The 21224-nt window shown below is 43.7% G+C and overlaps 1 protein-coding gene across 1 annotated transcript; it reads right to left on the bottom strand.

The window, feature by feature from the left end:
• Nucleotides 1-500: 500 nt before the first annotated feature.
• LOC308118129 (endophilin-B2-like) lies at nt 501-19482 on the bottom strand. Its single transcript, XM_080477399.1, has 11 exons — nt 19224-19482; nt 15116-15257; nt 13789-13917; nt 8455-8588; nt 8213-8305; nt 7179-7241; nt 5355-5378; nt 5170-5259; nt 3137-3237; nt 1958-2162; nt 501-1394 (listed from the first exon to the last, which is right to left on the bottom strand). The coding sequence occupies exons 1-11, from the start codon at nt 19284-19286 to the stop codon at nt 1287-1289; spliced, it is 1152 nt and encodes a 383-aa protein (XP_080333525.1). The 5' UTR covers nt 19287-19482; the 3' UTR covers nt 501-1286.
• Between the last annotated feature and the right edge of the window lie 1742 nt (nt 19483-21224).

The raw sequence follows: 21224 nt of genomic DNA, 5'->3' as shown, positions 1-21224 counted from the left end.
AATTGGCGCTTTCATACGGCAGATAGGATCTGGGTCACTGTCAGCAAAAAAATCTGAATCGGGTCTCGTTTCCCTGCAGCGTGAACCCGGTCTTAAACTGATTTATTGGTTATTATGATCTGCTTCTGCTCGCTCAGATTCTCTAAACTGACGTCAGATGAACATCTGAATTTAAGTGTTTCTGCAGTAGCTTCATCTCAACGTGTCCTGTAGAATTGCTGGTTAAAAGCTTTTACCTCCATGATGACAAGCAGCCCCAAATCATGATGCTCCCTACACCGTGCTTCACAGTGGGGATGAACTTCCGAGCAGTGACCCAAAATTCAAAGTTCATGGTGCTAAATGTTCTTTTAATCAGTGTGGAGGTGCTTTTTGGACTTGAACTTTAACATTATCGTTTGGAAAGCTGATACCTCTGCGATTTCTGTCCTCAACACTTCACTTGTTTAACGTTCCTTATACAGATTCCCTGATTGAGCGCTTCTGCTTTTTTTCTTTTTACCTCACATCTTCTTCTAAATGGTCTCCATATGTGGACTTGGACTCACTTTTCTTCAATATGATCACATTTGATCCAATTTCGCCAAACCAAATCAACCCCGTTGGGCTAATTTGTCAACTTGCGTTTCATCCAATTATATTTTATAAATAGAAAACATCAAGTTATCCCTGAGTTCCGCCTTCACTTTCTCTCATCAAGTGGATTTACCAATAAAAACTGTGTTTCCTGCTCAATCAAATGTTATTGTTGCAGAGTCACCGTTCTCACACGTTAAAGTTAGCATTATGAGCTGAACTAGTAAATTAAGACATCCGCTGCGACATGTAACTCAAACCTCAGTGTATTATGCGGTTTAATGCTTAATGAAAGTAAGACTGTTAAGAAAAGCCACAGACTGCGTGTGTTACTGTGGCTTCGTCAGACACAGGAAACACAAGCAGAGGAAGTCGGCTACGACAGCCTACGTCAAAATAAACTATTTCTCACATGGTCACAAGCCTGTGCTTCAATTTCCTCACAGTTACTCATCAGTATTTATAGGAATGTTCCCAACAGACAGTTTGTGACGGTGTCATACAGCCACGGAGCAGAACACAGAACATCCTGCATCGCCATACATTTGAGGTACAGAGGAAACCTTCCCACGGATGCTTTTATTGTGTTTCACTGGAATGAGTGCAGAAGCTTCCTGTGTGACCCAAACGCATGCCGATACAGAAGAGCGTGTGCGCGTGTGTGTGTGTGTGTGTGTGTGTGTGTGTGTGTGTGTGTGTGTGTGTGTCCATTAGCTCAGCAGTTCCAGGTAGGTGACCGGTACTTTGCCCTTGTCGTTCCCTCGTTCTCCAACCAACCAATCAGGGTCCATTCCTGGTACAGTGTACACAGTGATGAGCTGAAGACAGAAGAAGAGTTTTTATAAACCATAAAATCACAGAAGAAAAACAGGGCATCACCTCTCGTGCGTCCCATTTCTTCCAGAAAGCATGACATTCATCCTTTTGGAGTCTTAAGCTGAAACTCATGCCTCGTTACAGTCTGTTTACTCGCTGCCACAGAGATTCTTAGGATATCGATCACGTCCAGGTAAGCTCAGGTCCAAATACCTCAAATAATGTCGCATGCAAGTGAGTTCAGTATTTTGCCATCTTGAAGGCAATAAAACCACAAAGGTGAAATAGTGCAATAAACTATTTGAGTAAATATCGTGAATGTAATCTGACAATAAACAAATAGATCATTTAAGTTGCATTTATAAAAGATAAGACTACATTTCATGGTAAATTACAGATTACTCTTGCAGTCTGCTCAAGTAAAGTAGGTTTAGTGGATGGCTGTAATTATATTCATTCATTCGTATTCAACCTTCCCTCCCGAAACCTTCATGCCTCCTATCAAATGGTGAGCCTTGGTATTGGAGGATTAACACAGCAGAAGTTTCCTGATGCGTGAGCGTACCTCATCAGCCAGGAGGGAGAGCTCGCTGGCGTCGTGGGCGTCGTAGTCGTACAGGACCTTGGCCTTCCTGGCTCCTGTGACTGGGAGCTGCGACTGCTCCATGGACAACGTGCCGGGCTTTTGGCTGGACGAGGTGGGAACAGCGGCCGCTGGCGAGGGGCAGACAGCGGCAGAGGAGTGGGGCGCGCCGACAGCATTGGCGCTCCTGAACGACAATCAGAGACAAACACGCGGGGGGGAAAAGCTTTCAGAGTTTGTTCAAGCTGCAGAAGGGAGAGCTTCCCAGCTCCAACAAGTCCTCGGTCCACAGCCCCTGAAGAGTCGTCCTCGACAAATACACCCCTTCAAGATAGGCATAAACATGAAGCATCAAAATGTTGCAATGATGAGCGGCCATATTAGAACTTCACTGATGTCACAATCCTGCCGTTTCAGTGGTGAACCCTCTCGTCTCACCGCAAGAAGAACCAGGTCTAATGATGTTAATCTTTAGTAGTCACAGCTTCTCACACTGCACATGACAAATGTAAATAATCATGTCTGCAGTCTGTACAAACACACGCTGACTCCCCGCCGGGGCATGGAGGGTGGGGGTGGGGGTGGGGCTTCGTGTGTACCGAAACCTACACATGAATGGAGCCTCAGCTTTGTGGCATTTATGCGTTTGGGAAAAAGAAGGAGGAGAATCTGGACGTGGCTCAGAGAGCGAGGCGGGGAGCTTCACGTAAGTCTTGTTAGCATCTGTTAGCATCTTATGTTAGCCTCCACTGTTGTGGGCCTTGATGTTCCAACACAAACACAGTCCATGGAAACCCAACAGTTTGTTTGGTGCAGTCTTGCACTGCAGAGTATTGATCGGAGGCTTACGAGCACCAACTCAGTCATCCCGTGGACCTTGCACACGGCGCAACGTTACCGCCATGACCACAGATTTTACCAACGATTCCCCACGATCCAATCTTTCATCTCCGTCAGCCAAAGATCGCACAGTGTATTTCAGCCATAATTCTGGAGAAGGACTTTTTCTGCCTGAAGTTTGCATGTTCTACCGGTGTGTTCTTGTGTATTTTCAGTCTGGCTTTAGTCATAATTTCAATCTGTCTTTAATGCACGGACGCTTGACGGCGTTGCTGCCGTCCCATATTACACCTGCAGCGGCCTGCAGGACTGAAAGCTCACCTGTTGAGCTCCCGCTGAAGGTCCTGCATGTAGTGGTGACACTGGGCGTAGTACGTGGCCTGAGCCTCTGCAAAGTCCTGCAGGCAGCGCAGGTGGTTGAGCTGTGGGGCGAAAAGAAAGGCGAGATAAATCTGGTTTGAAATTAAATGTTAAAAAAAAAAAACTGTCAAAGCATTGACGTCTATTTGTTGAGCTGAAAGTACTTTATACACTTCTATATAAAGTGCTCCAAAGGTTTTTCATGTGAAGAGTCCAATGGGCTCAATATACCCTGATGAAGACTTCAAATTGTTTGTGTGCTGTCAGCAGAAACATAATGTGTTTGTCAACTAAGCTTAAATGAAGCAACCCTCACCACTCATTCTAATTATCACACTCCTGGAGAGACGGGTGGAGAAGGTGCAGCTTCCATTTACAACTCAAATTTTCTTATCAGTCCAGAACTAAAACTAACCAGAAATATTTATATTAACTGGCTTTACTGGCAAAAGAAAAGTTGTTGTAAGTCACTATGTGAGCATTTATGTTACCGACGACCTATTTTGAGTCTTTCCAGTCAGGTTTTAGATTCATCATAGCACAGAGACACTTGGAGAAAAGGTACTAATGATTCTTTCATGGGTTCAGACAAAGGACTGGTCTCTGCTCTGGTCCCGTGAGATCTCAGTGCTGCATTTGTTACCATTGATCATAACGATATAAAGCACTCTGGGACTGCTCAAGTAGTTTGAAAGTTCCATACAAGTGAAATCCATTTACCATAACATCCTACTCCAGAGACTGGAACATTTCATCGGACTTAAAGGTTCAACACTAAAGTGGTTTGGATCAGATTGATCAGGCAGGTTCCACTTCGTTCATTTCAATGACTCTTAAGCCCAGACTAAAGTTAATCCTGGAGTTCCACAGGGTTCTGTTTTAGGACCTATACTTTTCACATTATAAATGCGTCCAATAGGGAATATTATTAGGAAGGATGCAAATGATCCACAAATCTATTTATCCATGAAACCAGACCAAACCAATCAACTTGTTACACTAGAAACTTGTCTTGAAGACATAAAAGCCTGGATGAGCTGTAACGTTCTGTTTCTGAAATCAGATTAAACAGAAGTTACTATATTTGGCCCAAAACATCTGAGAGAAATTAGGTAACACTGGACGGTATTACTTTGACTTCTAGTACCACTGTGAAGAACAGTGGTATTTTGGACCAGGACTGATCCGTCAACTACCACATAAAACACATAGCTTTTTATATATTAACTTTATAATTGAGTTAGAACAACTACAAAATATGTATCGAACCACATATACACAGCTTTAATGTATTTCTTTTATTAATATATTTCTATTATTCCTATGTAACAGTGAATTGCCCGGTGTTTGAAAGGTGCTCTATAAATAAAATTGCCTTGCCTTAAAAAATGGAATATACTTTATAACTTTCTAAAGGTTTTCCAACAGTACTAATGGTCCCCATACCTGGACTGACGCCCCAGAAGTGAAGACAGTCTGTCCTCTCTCTCCCTGGCTTGTTTCAGTTTTTAAAAAGAGTGTTGCTCCAACCACCCAATCAGAAATCAAACCCTATAGAGTGTCATCAGGGGTTCAGCCAATCCCAATCAAGGTGGGCCCTCCCTTTGACTCCTCCCACAATTAGGCACCTCTGCTCTGGCACATGGCACCACGAGAGGAAGTACTTCCTCCTCTTCCCAAGATGGGCATGTGTGGGCGGAGCCAGTCCAGCTCATACAGACACAGCAGATTGTGAATGCAGCTCCTATGATCCGATATTCAAATGAAGGAAAATCAAAGAAAAACAATAAACTTTGAATCCAAGGTTTTTGGACCGAGGCCGTGTGGAAGTGTTGGAAAAGCTGGATAACATGACTTCTTTAAGGACATGTTGGTTTCCCTTGGAGGGTGTGACCTCAGACTTCACCTCGTTTATAACTTCAAACAGATTTCAACAAAACCTGAGGCGTTAACCGACCCCCACCCCCGAAACGTCGGTCGCCTCTTTGACTCACATGTGTGCTGCTGATGCCCTCCAGCAGCAGCCTGGTGACCTCGGCCTGCCGATCGAACTCGGTCTGAGCCACGCGCAGCTCGTGCTCGGCCTGGACGGGACAGCGAGAGGAAGAGGAAGAGGAGGGAAGCATGAGGAGACAACGGTCACACTTCACAATCCCACACTGACACAGGAGGGACTCACCTTATCCACCTCCTCGCTCAGCAGCTGGGACACGCAGCAGGAGAAGAGAAAACACTCAGATTAGACATTTTTTTTACATTAAAGCATCAAATCAAGAAGCGACTCGGGTTAGGCGGGTCTTTCTACACTAATAAAACTCCACATGCTACCCGAGCACACGCTTATCTTAACAACTAATGGGAGACAAGATCGTCTATCCGAGGTCAAATATCTGCATAACTATGGCGTTTTGAAGTCTGTATGGAGGCAGTGAACTTATCAAGTCCAACAGAACAAAATTCGTTGTTAGAAGAGCTTTCTGCTCCTTGATGAGGGTTGAATTCCAGGTTTCCACTTGGAAACGAGGGAGAGCCCCTCCTCCAGTCGTTTCCTGCTGAATTCATTCTTCACAGGGAGAGATCAAACATCATCCCTCCCTCAAAGTGAAACGCACACAATCAAGTCAAAAACTCAAAGTCAGGTGTTTCCCTCTGAACACCGCTTCTCAACTTGAGTGGAATTAAAACTAAAACTTCACTTCAGCCGTTCCTTAACAACAATATGAGAATTAAAAAAAAGATTTGTAGTTTCCAAAACAAGTTGAGGGCGACTTGACATGGACTGTTAACAAGTGCTCATTTCGATTTTCAGGCCCAGACCTGCAACCCCCTCCTAACAGGCACAACAGGAGCCACCTAAACACAAGACAAGAATTCTTTGCTGAGAAAGCCTTCAGATTAAAGGCTGGAAAATCAAATCTTTCAAAATGCCATTTGAAAACTGGTTTGATTTGTTTGAACTCCTGCAGAATCAGATGCTTTCCTCTGTGGAAAAACAACATAACGGGAAACAACAGCTAAGAGGAGCGAAGGAAGAAAACACTGAGGGTCACTACCAACGTTTCTACGAACACGACACCAGTCCGACCTTCATCTGCTCTGATACACTGGACTCAGGAACAGCGTCCCAGCTCTCCCAGCCACTCTGCACGCGTGCACACACACACACACACACAGATGAGTCTGCTTTGCCACTACGGCTGCTGTACAAATGACGCATAGAAATCGATCACAGTTTTTTCAGTCCTTCACAATAATCACAGCAATTTCACTTTATATTGCGCCGCTCTTGCCCACACTGAATGAAACGTTCTAGTATTTACTTTTGTTTTTAGTCATTTTTCTTTTGATTTTTCGGCTTCGTGCCCCTGATTTCTGTCCTGTTGCCTCCAGCATGGTTTGAATAATGAGGTGAAATCTGATCTGTTGTCAACACAATCAAGTGCTTGATTGAATATGTTGATGACTTTTACTATATAGATCACATCCAGTAGAAATCCCTGATTTAAAGTATAAATATAATACAAATAAAAAGACAATTGTTAGCGACTCGTAGTGTTGTTTGAGGATATTTCTATTCTTTAGGACTTTAAAGTCAGTATAAAGATAAAATGTAATGGCGTAACTTAAAGATTGCGGAATCATAATGAGTATTAATCTCATACAATACAAAGTGTTCTTTATAAAATTATATAGATAGATTACATTTGATGAAATACTGTGTTTTTTCGTAATATTTAGAAGAGTATTCAGATTTAATGCTTCAATGAGATGCAGAAGCTGGGATTAAAAAAAAAACAAAGAACACAAATACTATGGTGTTTATGCCATTAAAAAAAAATAAAAAAATCATAGAAATAACAGAAATCATAAAAAGATGTCCAAGCAAATAAATGGATTATTGGTATCGGTATCAGTGCAGTTCTATTCATAGGCATTGATAAGAGCCTTTAATGATCTGAGAGCAGGTTTGGATGTTAGTTTTCTCTCCTCCCGGGTTTCTTACCGCGGACGCACTCGCGGACAGGACGTAATTCCGAGGTCGCGTCTCCTGGAAATCGGGCGCAGCCTTCAAACGAAGACGAGGGACACGTGGCGCCATGCAGACATGAAGAAAGGAAAAGAAAGTAAGTCCAAATCATACAGCACCAAAGCAGAATTCAAGCCAGGAGAAGAAAAAAAAGCAACACAGGAGAAAAAGATTTAAAGTTTTAAAGAGATGAGCTGCTCAGACAGACTGAGGACCTTTTTTATAGGGAATAATTAGTTGCCTGGACTCAAAACAATAAAAGGTTTGAGTCAGATTAGATTTGTCTGTGACGACATCAATGCTCGCTTTCCTTCAGATTCATTTCCACATCAGTTAATTTAACATTTGCACGTCGGTTGACCTTGCTTTAGGTGCTAAACAAATGAATTGGAACCCGGGGAGTTGGCTGTGATCATGAGATGATCTATGAAGGGCTGGATTGTCTCAGGTTTCTTGCAGCCTTTAGTTTTATTGAAAGAAAATCAAAATTGTGTGTGAGCATGTGTGAACCTCTGGCTTAAAACTCCTGCGGACTGTGCAATTTTAGAAAAAAAATCCAATGACATTAAATATCCTTGAGCCTTTGAAATATGGTAAAAAAAAATAATAATTTTCATTTTGAAGGTTAAACATTTATTCAGTGAAAAGTGGAGAAAAAGCTGTTTCAGTCTCAGACCTGTGAATTGAAAGAAGCACTGTGAGTCAGGCCTGTTCAGTGTAACGGCTCTCCTCAGAAATGATCTACAACATGAATAGACTGAAATCTCCACACAGCAGGAGCCAAAACCCAAATCAATGGCAGTGGGTTTTAAATGAAAGCTCTGAAAAGAGGAAGGTTTGGTTGTCCCAGTATTTTGGTCCATATAATGTACGTTCGTTGAAAAGATTCATTAACCCGACAGGTTTTTACTGATGAATGGAACACATACGTGTGTTCTTGCCATTATCATTAAAAGATTTGACGAATCTCGTCGATACCGACAGGAGAAAGAAGTGTGGTCACGTCTCACCGCTGCTTTGGCTTCGGCCTGCTTGGCTTTTTTTAGACGCGCCTTGCAGATGTCAAGATCCAGCCGTCGATTCTCCAGAATTCGCCTCTCTTTCTGCATGAGAGAACAGGGAACCGATCAGAAACAAGAGCTCGATGGCCACGAACAGAACTTCTGTTCATCAATTCGCACGATGATGGAGCTTCGTCATCGTTTGGAGTTATTATCTACAGGATCTGAGTTCACTGGAACAGTAGACTTACTGAGATGGTCCTCCAGTCTCCCTCCAGGAAGTTACGAAGAGGACAAAGGAAGTTGGTGGCTGAAGTTTGGAGGAACTCACGTTCGGCTGTGCCCAGCCTCTTCTGGTACTCCCCGACTGTGATCAGTGTAGTGCCTGCAGAGGGTATTACACAACAATACACACGTACATGTGAGTCACTCATTCTCTGTGTGAAAAAAAAATCAAATAACTCAAACTGTTATGGTTTCTCTAATAAGTCAACGATAACTACAGTGGTAAGACCTGGTCGGTATTCAGAGGCAACGAAGTTAAAAACCTTGAGGTGTCACACAGATGCTCTCAACACTGCCCCCGTGTTTACCAGTGGTACTGCAACATTAAACCTGTATCTGTCTTTAAGTCTTACCGGGATTCTAAATTGTCTCTCAATGTCTGTGAGTCAGTGTTAGATGATTGGATTAATGGCACACACCTCAATGTTACAGCATGACAAGAAGAACCTTTCTGACATCATCACCACTACTTCCCAAACATAAGAGCAGCTTTGCTGGCCTCAAATAGGTTCAGCACTAAACTGGTTTCCATCATATTAGTCAGTGAGAGATCCCGACAGGAACCAGCAGGAGAGATCACATCACTCCTTCTTGAGGTTGCGATCGCAACTATTAACAAAAATTCAACAGATCCCCGCAACTTTGCAAGGCACGCGAGTTGCTTTATGCTCGGCACGGCGGCTGCTCTCAAACTGCAGGCGCAGTGTATCGCCGTGATGCGTCGGTCGCAAACAAACCGGCTCTTTGAAATGAACGACAGGAGACGCATTCTGAGCTGATTAGTTTTGTTCTCCTCTTTTTTTTTTTTTTTTCCTTCCCTGTTAAAGCCGAGCATGATGAGTCAATGTTGTTCTGCAACCTGCGGCTCTGGAGCCCCATGTGGCTCTTTGTCTTTTGTAGGGGGCTTCATGAAGCTTTCAGAAAATTATACCGAAATAAACGTTTTAAATCTTCTTTGTTTTATCCATATCCAGTTTTACCTCTTGGATAAAAAAAAGGGTTTAAAAAAAAAAAAAAAAAAAAAAAGGACAATAACTAAAATGGCTAAAACCACAAGAAATGAAAAAAAAATGCTAAAATGACAAGAATATCTAAAAGGGGAAAAAGCTTTTAAAATAGCAGCAATAAAAGCAGAATTGCTTAGAAAATGGATACAAATAGTGGCGTTCCTTCCTGTGGCCATGACTCTATAACTCCTCTCGGTAAATGGTGTTTGCTGTGTTTTGGTTAATCTAAGAATTGATGTGCTTATATTAGTCAGGCTAAGCCTGGTACATCATGATATTTAAACACTTTGTATTCATTCTGTGTGGAGCAATGCTTAATATCCCCCTGGGACCAATACATATTTCTATTCTATTGTAGTCTACATTGTCAACATTGTCTGAAAATTGCTGGAAAAGAAGGATGACACCACTAAAATCAAGTACAAAAAAAAGCTGAAAACCACCAACACACCAGTAAACTCACCAACACACCAGTAAAAATCAACCACGGGCTGACAGGCAGTGTGCCAGAAGACTGATATACGGCACAAGGATGTTGAAACCAAAGAAGAGCACAACCAGTGGCGATATTAAAGAGCTCAAAATACATTCCAAGATGGCGACGGCGTCGGGGCAACATGTCCCGAGCAGCAGCAATTTGCTCAAGACATTGCCAATATTTTCACTGCGTCGCAGAAGGTTTGGATGATATCCATTGCACTGCGATGTCGGTGGAAGGGAAGTCGTCCTTGCTCATCCCACGGGAGACCGACGTGGTGAAGAAGGTGGAGTGGCAGGAGGGCGCGGACAAGACGATGAAAGCATCCTTGGACGCTAACCCAGTGGCTACCAGGGCTGAGGTGGAGATCTTTGCGACAAACTCCAGGATAGAGTTGGCAGGGTTTTACAGGTGGTTCTTGACTGGGAAGATACTGTGACGCTACCGGAGATTGAACATGCCCATTGAGCCTCCAGGGCCCAACCCAGGGAGAAACCGCCCACGGTCCTAGTCTGGTTCCTGCCGTCGAGAGGCACGGAGTAAAGGAGAGCTGCTGCGGGAAGGATCATGATTTTTCCGCTCCTCAGGCGAGACGGAAGCGATTCAGAGAGCACAAGAAGGCCTTTCATACTCAGAATGTAAAGTTTGCTCTGCTGTTTCCAGCGATCCTGCGAATCGAGTGCAGCGGGGGCCACAAGAGCTTTGATGACCGGAAACGAGCGATGGACTTCTTTGAAAAAAAAAAATAGGAGCTCAGTGACAGTTGAACGACAGGAGTCTAACTGTGCATAAATGACTTGTGTCTAATAGCGCGAGGCGCTACGGCCACAGGTTCATATGTTAATATCTGATAGGTCAGGTTGGTTGTGGACAAAAGGATAATGCTGATAGAAGTGACGGTGAGGCATTTAAATAAGCTGAAGAACAGAATGTTGGTGCTGAACTCAAAACAGTATGATATTGTATTTATGCAGGAAACGCATTTAACCGGGTTTGAGTCAGAGAAATGATGGAGAGACTGGGTTGGCCAGGTGTATAGCAGCGTGGGCCTGGGTCAGAGGAGGGGCGTTAAAACGCATATTAATTAAAAAAAAAATTGCAGTTCAGATACATTATGTTATCTCAGGATACAGAAGGTAGGGAAATTATAATTTGGGCAGAAATACATTCTGAGCGGATTACATTAGTTAATATTTATGCTCCAAATGGGGATGAGGCAGATTTCTTTGGAGCGCTGGAGGCTAAAATTCAGCAAGTGGGAAATTATCAAATTGTTATAGGAGGATTTTACTTCAGTGATGGATTCAATTCTGAACCGCAGTAGCTTGGTGAGGAGTAGGTGGGAGAATTTGGGCTTAATTGATGTGTTTTGTTTTCTGCTCCTCATAAAATCTTCTCTCGCAAACATTTCTTTCTGATTTTCAAGCTCCTTTTGAAGTCTGTCACTGCCGGCTCAGTTGGAAGTACCTTAATATCAGATCTCACCCCAGAACTACTGGAGTTGCTTCCGGGCATTGGGAGGATTCGAATACAAAGATGGAGGTTCAATTCTTCTTTACTGCAAGAAAGTGAATCCAGGGAGGCTTTGACGAGTCGAAGCAACTCTTTTATTGCTGTAAGTGTTGCTACTGCGCCCTCTGCTGGAGTAGCTTGGGAGGCTCTCAAGGCAGTGGTGAGAGGGTTTGTCCAACAGTAGGCCTCACATAAGAAAAGGAAAAGTGATATGAGGCAGAGGGAAACTGAAAGTAAAATTAAGATATTGGAATCCAATTTGAAAAGATGCTTTAACAGTAATGGGCTCAGACAGAGGGAACTATCCTCACTGACTCCAGCAATCCGAGCCTCAGGGGGGAGACCTCCTAACTAAACCCATTGATGTTAATGATGCCTTCGAAAATGTCGATATGCGTCAGACGGCAGTAAATTATTATCAGAAGATGAAAGGAAACATCTGGATTCACCAATAACTCAGGAGGAAATTGTGAGGGTTATTAAAGGTTTTACCAAATGATAAAGCTTCCGGGCCCCGATGGCGAGACGGCAGAATTTTGTGTATGCTTTGTGACCGAGTTGACTCCTCTATTATACAATATGTACACGGGATCATTGGAAAGAGGGGAACGACCTCAAACTCTACCCCAAGCTTTGATTACAATAATTGTGAAAAAAAGGGGGATCTCACAAGACGAAGACAAAGTTGGTTCATTTCTAAGGAAAGACAATCTTCATTTGTCATGATATACAGTCATGACATGTGAGGTCTGACTCAGGAATCTGCCTGAGCTTCACACCCAGCAGGGGGTCCAGCAGACAGTGCAGTCCCCCAGCAGCTTCTCTCCAGCCTGGACAACAACCGAAGTCCTTCTTCAAGGACATCAAGGAAGTGGTAACAAACGACTGGGAAAATACCTGAGATTAGTTAAACCCGATGCTCTGCATAGAACTGTTTAACTTTGATGATTCTACTGAAGGGATTGAGTTCTATTGATCATGATATCAGGAGTTTTCAACCTGTAAACCAACGTTAGCTCTGCCACACACACACACACACACACACAGGGTCTGCACACTAATCTCTGCTTTACTAACTTGTTAACTCACAATCCAACACATTTCACGTCAAAGACAACATCACACAGTAACTGAACACCGTCTGACGCCTCCAGACGTTTTACAAGACAAATCACATCAACTCATTTTAGAAATGTTCCTTTAACAGAGACACACAGGAAGCAACGCTAAAGACGAGCTTCTATGTTCTATTGTCCTCTAGCACCTGGTGGAGACCGAGGACAGACTTCCTGCTCTCTGATAACCACCATTCTGAATGGAGTTTATCGTGATCCGCCATTTTGTTGTGTAGTTCCATCACAGGAGACACGCACACATGCCAAGCTGTATATAGGTAGTTAGAATCTGTGTTTTATTTGTTTTCATTATAAATAAATATAATTTTTGGAATCATACTTGCTGTCTTATTAATGAGCACAAAGGTAAATGAAATGTCAACCTCTTCTGTGTCAAGATCTCCAAAATCCTTCAAGCTTTACTGTTAATTCTGGCAATTGTAATAATTTAACCATTAATTCAAATTCCAAATTGTTTAGTTTTGTTATGAGACTGATATAACTGAATTGGCTATCATTTCCTGTTAAACAGGTGGTGCCCCTGAGGTATGTCACAGATCAGATAACATTTTCAATAACATAATTAATAACTATCTTTGATAATTATTAATCATTATCGATAGCCAAAATGGTACCACTTGATCCTTATGAGGTAAGAAATCCCTACATCGGCCTATTTCTCTCGTATCTCTGGACGCTGAGCTACCGTCAAAAGTTTTAAAAACCACCTAGACAGAGTTATCGCTTCTTTACTACATGGACACGAGGTGGGTTTCATTCATAAATGGAACTCAGCAGACAATATAAGAAGGTTTATTAATATTATGTGGGCAGTTTCAATTCTGGAGTTTCCAATTGCGGCCATTTCGCTCGACACTGAAAAAGCTTTGGATCGGGTCAAGTGGGGCTATAGGTTTAGATCATTGGAAATATTACCAAACTGGCTCTGCAGGTTTCTCCCGTGAGCCTGGTTTTGCAGGTTTCTCCTGTGAGCCTGGCTCTGCAGGTTTCTTTTCCTATTAAAATCGAGTTTTTTTCTTTCCACAGTCGGTTATTCTTGCTCATGTGTAATTGTTGGGTTTTTCTGTAATACTGCCATGAAACGGCCGTGTTATATTTGGCACGATATAAATGAAGTTGAATTGAATTGAATTTCACCGCAACAAACGCCTCAAACTCTCCACTCACCATATGGCGTCTCTGGGCCGAAGTCATTCGCGGCTTCCAGCATGTACTGACCCAGCAGCTCTGCATTGGTGGTCCTGGAGGGGAGCTTCTTGTCCAGCTTATCATAGATGAACTCCTCTATTCGAGCGCCTGAGACAACACCGTATAGAGACGAGATGTGAAATTTAAAAAAAATTAAATATTAAGTCTGAAGGGAAACAGGGTGGATCAATTACTATTGTTAATACTAATGATAAATGTAATTATTTATTAACATTATACAATATGTATTATTCAATAAATGAAAATCATTTGGAATAAAACAAAATATAAAAATTGCATAGCCTCAGTTTTTACAATTATAAACAACTGGAAACAAAGGAAATCATCCTACAACAGAGTCAAGAGTCATTTAACACATTTTTACAGTACGTATATAGTGTCGCTATACAATGTACAGCATAATCTGGATGAAACAGGTGTGATGTAGTGATCACCACGAGGACTTACCAGTGTGGTCGACTGAAGCATGGGGATGGAAAATAAACATCTATTAGACATTCTGACCACAGTCCATTCAGATTCAGAGAGCTGGTTGGAGCACACAGTTCAGCTACTTTCCCAGACGTCTGTTAAAGCAAACTGAACTAAACCCGTCACAGGTCCAAGTGTGTTTTTTAGGGAATATCTGCACAGTAACTGAACACCGTCAGCTCCAACAGCTACTAACTGCTGGACGTCGCAGGCTAATGACGCATTCGTGTGCTTTTTGGATTGTTTCACTGATTGACGCGTGAAGTCGGCTTTACGGCTCATTTAAGATCATGAAAGTGTAGAAAAACATATGTGTGCTTCCAACGGTGTAACTAGGTTTATAAAGGGGTGACTGCAATAGCATCAGCAGGAGGCTGTGGGAGAAGAAAGAAGTACAATCCATCTGTCAAACACGTCACTCAGACACTCTCTTACAACATTTCTTGCATTTGTTTGTTGCTTCTAATCACAACAGTGTCCCTGTGGTTACCGGTGGTACTGCGGCGTTTGATCTGTATCCGAAAGCTTCGGAGGCGGACAGAAATGTCATGAATGAGCCTTTTATAGCTTTTAAGTATGGAAATGTTTTGTTGTTTGTTTGTTTTGCAGAGATCCTGCAAAACAAAAGCAGAAGCCGTCAAATTAAAACAATGGACAGTTTGTCAGTTCTGCCTTAGATTTTAGAAAGTGTCACTTTTTTTTTTTTGTTCCTATCTTCTGCCAACCCCGGCCAGTGACCCCCCCCCCCCCCCCCCCCCCTCCTCCTCTGTAGAACCAGCAGCATGTGAAGCAGAGTCTCAGTGGGTGGACTTACTCGGGTTGGGTTGCAGCAGGACTTCCGTTTGTCTTAGGATCTTTTCAGTCCAGTTCTTGGTGCTGTCTCCTCGACTTATCAGGTTGTCCAGGTGAGGATCCAGCTCCGTCTTCTCAGCCTGGCCCAGCTTCTCCTCTGTGAACTACAAGACAGGATCCTCAGCTGACTGGACCGTCAGGAAATATTCAAAATAGTTTTCTTTAATCTTTGGTTTTTTCCAAAACTACAGAAGCAATTTCTGAAACACTGCTGGGAATATATCCTAGGAAATTAAATTGTTGCACTGTGATATGAAAAGCAGGAGCATCACTGAGGTTGGTAATGAGAAAATCTCTTCTATCATAAATTCTTTAAACTGATGTTTTCAGGTTCAGTTCAGATGTATTACACCTCAAGAAATGAGACAAACACCCACAATTTTCAGAGGGAAAATCATTTTCTGTGGCTTCATTAAGAATTTACTAGGTTGTTTTTTTAGGTGTGATCTATATTGAATTGAAAACAAATTATTTTAAGCTGACAAATCAAAAAAGAGCTGTGACATTCAAGAATTATCTGACTCTATTGAATGACTTATGAGGAATGTTTTCTCATGAGGTTAATAGAGGAATTAGAATGTCTCTGGTGTTTAGGCTTTTGGACTGTAGTATCACTGATACAAACATTTTACACATAGACTGTGTTGTGGATTGATTTCTGCTCATTTTTATACATTTATTTCACTTGTTTTTCTCACAAACTCCAAATGCGTACAAAATGGACACAAAACAGCCACACTCAACTTTGTCGTTGATAAACAAAGCCAGAACAACCATTTGTGCGTGTGCGTCACAGCCACCAGGCGGACGCTCACGTGTTGGTGTTGGGTTGCCAGGTTTGACTGACAGGAGGCTTCAGCTCACAGTCGGAGACAGATGACTTAGAAACCCATCAGGACTCACAAACCAGCAGTAGCCAGGAGCTTTATGGAGGAAATGAACACATTTCTATGTGCCCTTCACTGAGAGGACACACAGGCTGTGGTTAGAGTCGGACAGACCCTGGAGGCCCCCAAAATGCCTCAAATCCACTGCATCCCACAGGGTTCTGTCCTGGATCCACTACAATTCCCACTCTGGCCCCGTTTACACCACAGCACGCACGCTGATAAAAAAAAAAAAAAGGGGGGGTGCGATTTCACTGCAGCAGCAGACACACTGACATTGATGTCGTTAGTATGCCGGGCCACCGGAGGGCGCTGTCACATATTTTTGTAATGAAACCACACAAGCATGTGTGCAGAGACCAACGCGCTATAAACATGAACAAAATCGACAGAACCCGTCATCTGTATGGACTGACAACGGGTCAGATGCTATCAGGGAAGAGTCTCCAATATAAAACTAGAGATATGGATGATAAAAGTATAATACGGACCGCAAATCATATAACTAAGGGTCCGCCATGTTTGTTTACTGGAGTATGAGCAGAAGGAACGATTCACTACGAGGGGAGGTGTTAGTGCGCAGTAACAGCGCTCCATAGTGTCCGGCAGTGTCTGCAGGGGGGAATTACAACCGTGAAAGAAGCGTTCCACCATTGGGAGCCCGTTCCAGATGAAAAGTCACAGATGCAGTGGAACTGAAGGCCAGTGTCATGTAAACAGCAGCAAACTCTCTCCACATCACTCCGTCCTCTCCTCTCTCCTCACATCACGCCATCCTCTCCTCTCTCTACATCTCTCAGTCCTCTCATCTCCCCACATCACTCCTTCCTCTCCTCTCTTCTCACTCATCCTCTCCTCTCTCCACATCACTCCATCCTCTCCTTTCTCCTCACATCACTCCATCCTCTCCTCTCTCTACATCACTCCATTCTCTCCTCATCACTCCATCCTCTCCTTTCTCCTCACATCATTCTATCCTCTCCTCTCTCCACATCACTCCGTCCTCTCCTCTCTCCACATCACTCCGTCATCTCCTTTCTCCTCACATCACGCCATCCTCTCCTCTCTCCACATCATTCATCCTCTCCTTTCTCCTCACATCACTCCATCCTCTCCTCTCTCCACATCACTCCATCCTCTCCTCTCTCTACATCTCTCCGTCCTCTCATCTCCCCACATCACTCCGTCCTCTCCTCTCTTCACTGGCTTCCCATCACTTCTCGTGCTAAAACACTGCTGCTAAAGTTTAAAGCTTTACGTGGTCAAACACCTTGTATAATGTCAACCTCCTTCACCTTGACGCCCCCGAGCTCTCAGATCTGGACAACAAGAACTACTTCCTGTCTCACAAACCCGTGGTGGCTGAGCTTTTCAAGCTCTCGGACCAAAGCTGTGGAATGTTCTTCTTCTACACCTCAGATCAGTCGACTCCTGTGATACATGCAGTTGATGTTTGTTTATTCAGACAAGCCTTCGTTTGACCTATAGGTGTTTAATCTTATTTATTTTGGTCCAAGCCTCGGGGCAGGGCGAGAACCCTATTGGTTATTGTGTGAACTTTCCCCGGGAGTCGGCCTAAATGAGCCGGTTGCTCTGTAGCGCAGAGCACACTGAGGGGCCTTTCACATTGGATAGTCCAGGACTCGGTTCACTGGGGGGGGGGGGGGGGGGCTAGTTTGGAGGCGTTGTTGCCTGAAACAAACACTGACCAGAGAGGAAGTAAAGAAGAAACACAGCTCATTGATTGGTCCAGACCAAAACCGGAAGTCCTGCCGCTTTAGCCTGTGGTGGATAGGCTCGTTAGCCCGTGGCTAATGGGTAGCCACAAACAACCGTGATATATAGTCTTCAGACCAGATATCAATAAGCGCCTTTTTCACTACTTCTTCCTCTTTACTTCTTCCTCACTACTCCATGTCTGCCCGCAAGATGTTTTCCAACTTTTTCTTTTTGCGTCTGCTTCACCGGGTTAGCTGTTGTTTAGTACCCAGGATGCATTGCGCTCATGACGTCCTCCCAGCCCGCCCGCTAGAAAGATCACTTGTAAAGGAACCACTTCCTCGCTACCCCACCTCTGTGCACGAGCCATTTTCCAGGAGAAAACAAATGTTACAGGACTCCGGCTTTCTTTTTCACGTCTTTTTCAGATTTGCGTACCCAAAATGCATTGTGCTCTACGTCACGTCCCAACAGGACCAAGACCCGTGTTTTGAAGAGGACCAGATTTCACTTGAAAAATCCGGAACAGAGTTCAGGGCGCATTCACAATTCCCCAAACGAAACAGACTTTCCCAGAGAGTCCCTAAAAAGAACTCAGGTCCGCATCAAACAGGGGAACATGAACACACCCTTAGAAACATCACTGGTATTTTCTGGTGGTTGGGGTAACCTCGCAAGACGGACCAACTTTTCCATGTTCTGAGGCTACCCCAACCTCCAGAAAACACCAAGCAGGATTTCAGAACCCAGTGGCTACATCCATCAAAGTTTCCAGGGCGTCACGCAGAGTGTCCACAGAGACAGGATGACGAGCCTGGGCCCCCGCAGAGAGCCCCAGGCCCCATGCTGGAGCACTGTGAATTTATTTTTTATTTTTTTTAAAGATCTCAGTCCAGATTGTCCTCCCAGAGGGAACAGCAGAACACACAGCCTGGCATTGGGTCCTCGCCATGGAAGCTCGAAATGACAATTTTTCAAAGTATGAATTGTCATTATTTTCTTTCGGGGCATTTTCAATGTGTTTACTGAGATAGATTGTTTTTCTCTTTTGCTCCTTCTGTTGTTGTTGTCGTCTTATATTATTAAAGATGGTCTGTTGGGAAATCCCAATAAACCAAGACAAATCTAAATGTACCAAGACATTGGCATCATTTAATAAAGTGATTGTATTTACTGCTCTACATTACGTTATCATTGTCTTATTGATATTTGCATATATTAAATCGTGGCACCCGGAGAGCCTCCTGCTGGGGGCCTGAGGGGCGGCAGCTCCCCGGGGTCAGACCCCCCCCCCCCACGGACTCGCGCTCAGTCGCAGCCATCAATAATGGATGGAGACTAGCTGAGGCTTGATCGGCTTACAGCGGCGCCTCTTCGTTCAGAATCCCGGAGGAATCCTGGGAGACAGCCCGGTGCCCGGTGGCCTCATTCCCCCAAATCCTGACCGGAGGAGAGCGGTCCTACCTGCACCGCCCGGGTGAAGAAGACCCCCGCGTCAGAAGCCAGCTTTTTCACGTTGAAATCCATGTTTCCGGGTGGAGCTGCGCATCCAGCCACGGCTCGTCCGTGTCCCCGCTGAGGGCTGCCGGGGATGGGCTCGGACAATGGCGGTGGTCTCTCGGCGGTGTGTCGGTGAAGCAGCGGCCGTAGCGACTAGACAACTGCAGCGCAGGAGCCGTAATCCGCTTCAGACTCTCCGAGCCGGACAGCTGCATCCGCCCTCCGCTTAAAGGGGCCGCAGCACGAGGCGTCACGACGCACGAGCGCCTCCTCCTCCTCCTCCCACTCACCTCCTCCTCACGCCTCTCACCTTCTAATTTCTCCTCACTTTCTTCACCTCCTCACCCCCTCAGTTTGATGTGGCAGATGGACTGATTAATAATCTGAATATAATTTGCTGCAAAGAAGAAAACTTTACATTAAATAAAGAAACCTTAAGTGTTATTAAAGGAGCCTGAGCTAATGGAAATCAAACTAACCCCTCACTGAAAAGAGTTTTCACTCCTGACTTCATTTACAAAACCATAAAGGAATCAGAAACAAGATCAAACGTTTGACAAATTGACTCACGTTGTCATCGTCTAAGTCTTTTTAAATGGATCTCATTGAGGTTTAGGTGCCACATTAAAGTGCAGGTTTGCAGCACAATCCAACAGACAAGAATATTCTCCGGATTACAACAATTCATGTTCAAAACGTAACAATCTGAGGCAGGAATCACAGGGTGTCTACAAGTCTCAACACCCCGTGGATTTCCTTAAAAGGAAATAGACCTTTGTCCCACCCAGCCACATATCTATCCTAAATGTACTGAAAATATGTACAATAAGATGCATATGTCGAGCTAAAATCATGTGAATGAAGCATTTAAAGGGATCTCATTGATTATTGATCTTACTCTGGGTTTATCGTCAAGATAGGAAAGTGATTGTAAGCTGTTATATATGAGTAGTTTGATATAAAAGGGAAAAAAAAGCTATGACGCACACACAAGAACAATATTAGAGATAATGCATCGAATGCCACTGCAAAAAAAGTCAGTTCAATAACCAAAAGCCAAGACTGTTTTTGGAGGAAAAAAAACTAATCCTCATGCATGGTTGTTGGTTTTAGTTGACAGTTGCTTCTTTAGTCCAGGTGGAGGCAGTGGAGCATCGAACAAGCTGAGAATTGTTTCAATGATAATACAAACATGAAACAAGAAGTCCTCCCAAACATGAAGTCTGAATAAAAACCTAAAATTTCCGCTGCAATTTATGGCATCAAAATAGTAAGTTGTGGCCAGAGATTAATCAAACGTTGATTCAAAATACTAAAATGTGTCTGGAATGCAAGACCCCATTGACTTAACATTTAACCGTAGCCTACTTAAGGGCGTGTTCACATTCCCCTGTTTGATCCAGACCAGAGTCTCTCCAGGGAAAAAAACCTTTTCGTTTGGGCGAATCATCTGGTCCCCTTCAAATGCTCGGAGTCACTTTGTTTACCAACAATTTTTCTGGAGGTCGGGGGAGAGGATGTGACATAGTGCGCAATGTGTTCTGGGTAGTAAACTAACAGCGCTAACCGCACGGATCAGAAGAAGCAGAAGCAGAAATAAAAAGTTTATATATATATATACGTATATATCTCACAGGCAGACATGGAGTAGTGAGGAAGACTCATTGATATTTAGTCTGAAGACTCTTTATCAGGGTGGCTACCAGTGATGCCAGTAACGCGTTAATTAGTAACACGGGACTCTGTTATGACCACTATTTCCAAACCAGTAATCAGATTAAAGTTACTCATCCAAGTCACTGTGTGTTTTGTAGCGTCCCACAGGACGAGTTTCCTGTCTGCAAAGCCGCTTTATTGTGAAACAGAACCTGTTGCTCTTTCATTCTCCTCAGACACACACAGCGCATGCACGCTCACCTGACCCGCCCCCTTCTCCACTCTCAGCCAATCACGGGCCAACTTGCT

This window comes from Lipophrys pholis (genome assembly GCF_963383615.2).
Source record: "Lipophrys pholis genome assembly, chromosome: 12".
NCBI classification, from domain to species: Eukaryota; Metazoa; Chordata; class Actinopteri; order Blenniiformes; family Blenniidae; genus Lipophrys; species Lipophrys pholis.
This window is presented reverse-complemented; position numbering and strand designations above follow the sequence as displayed.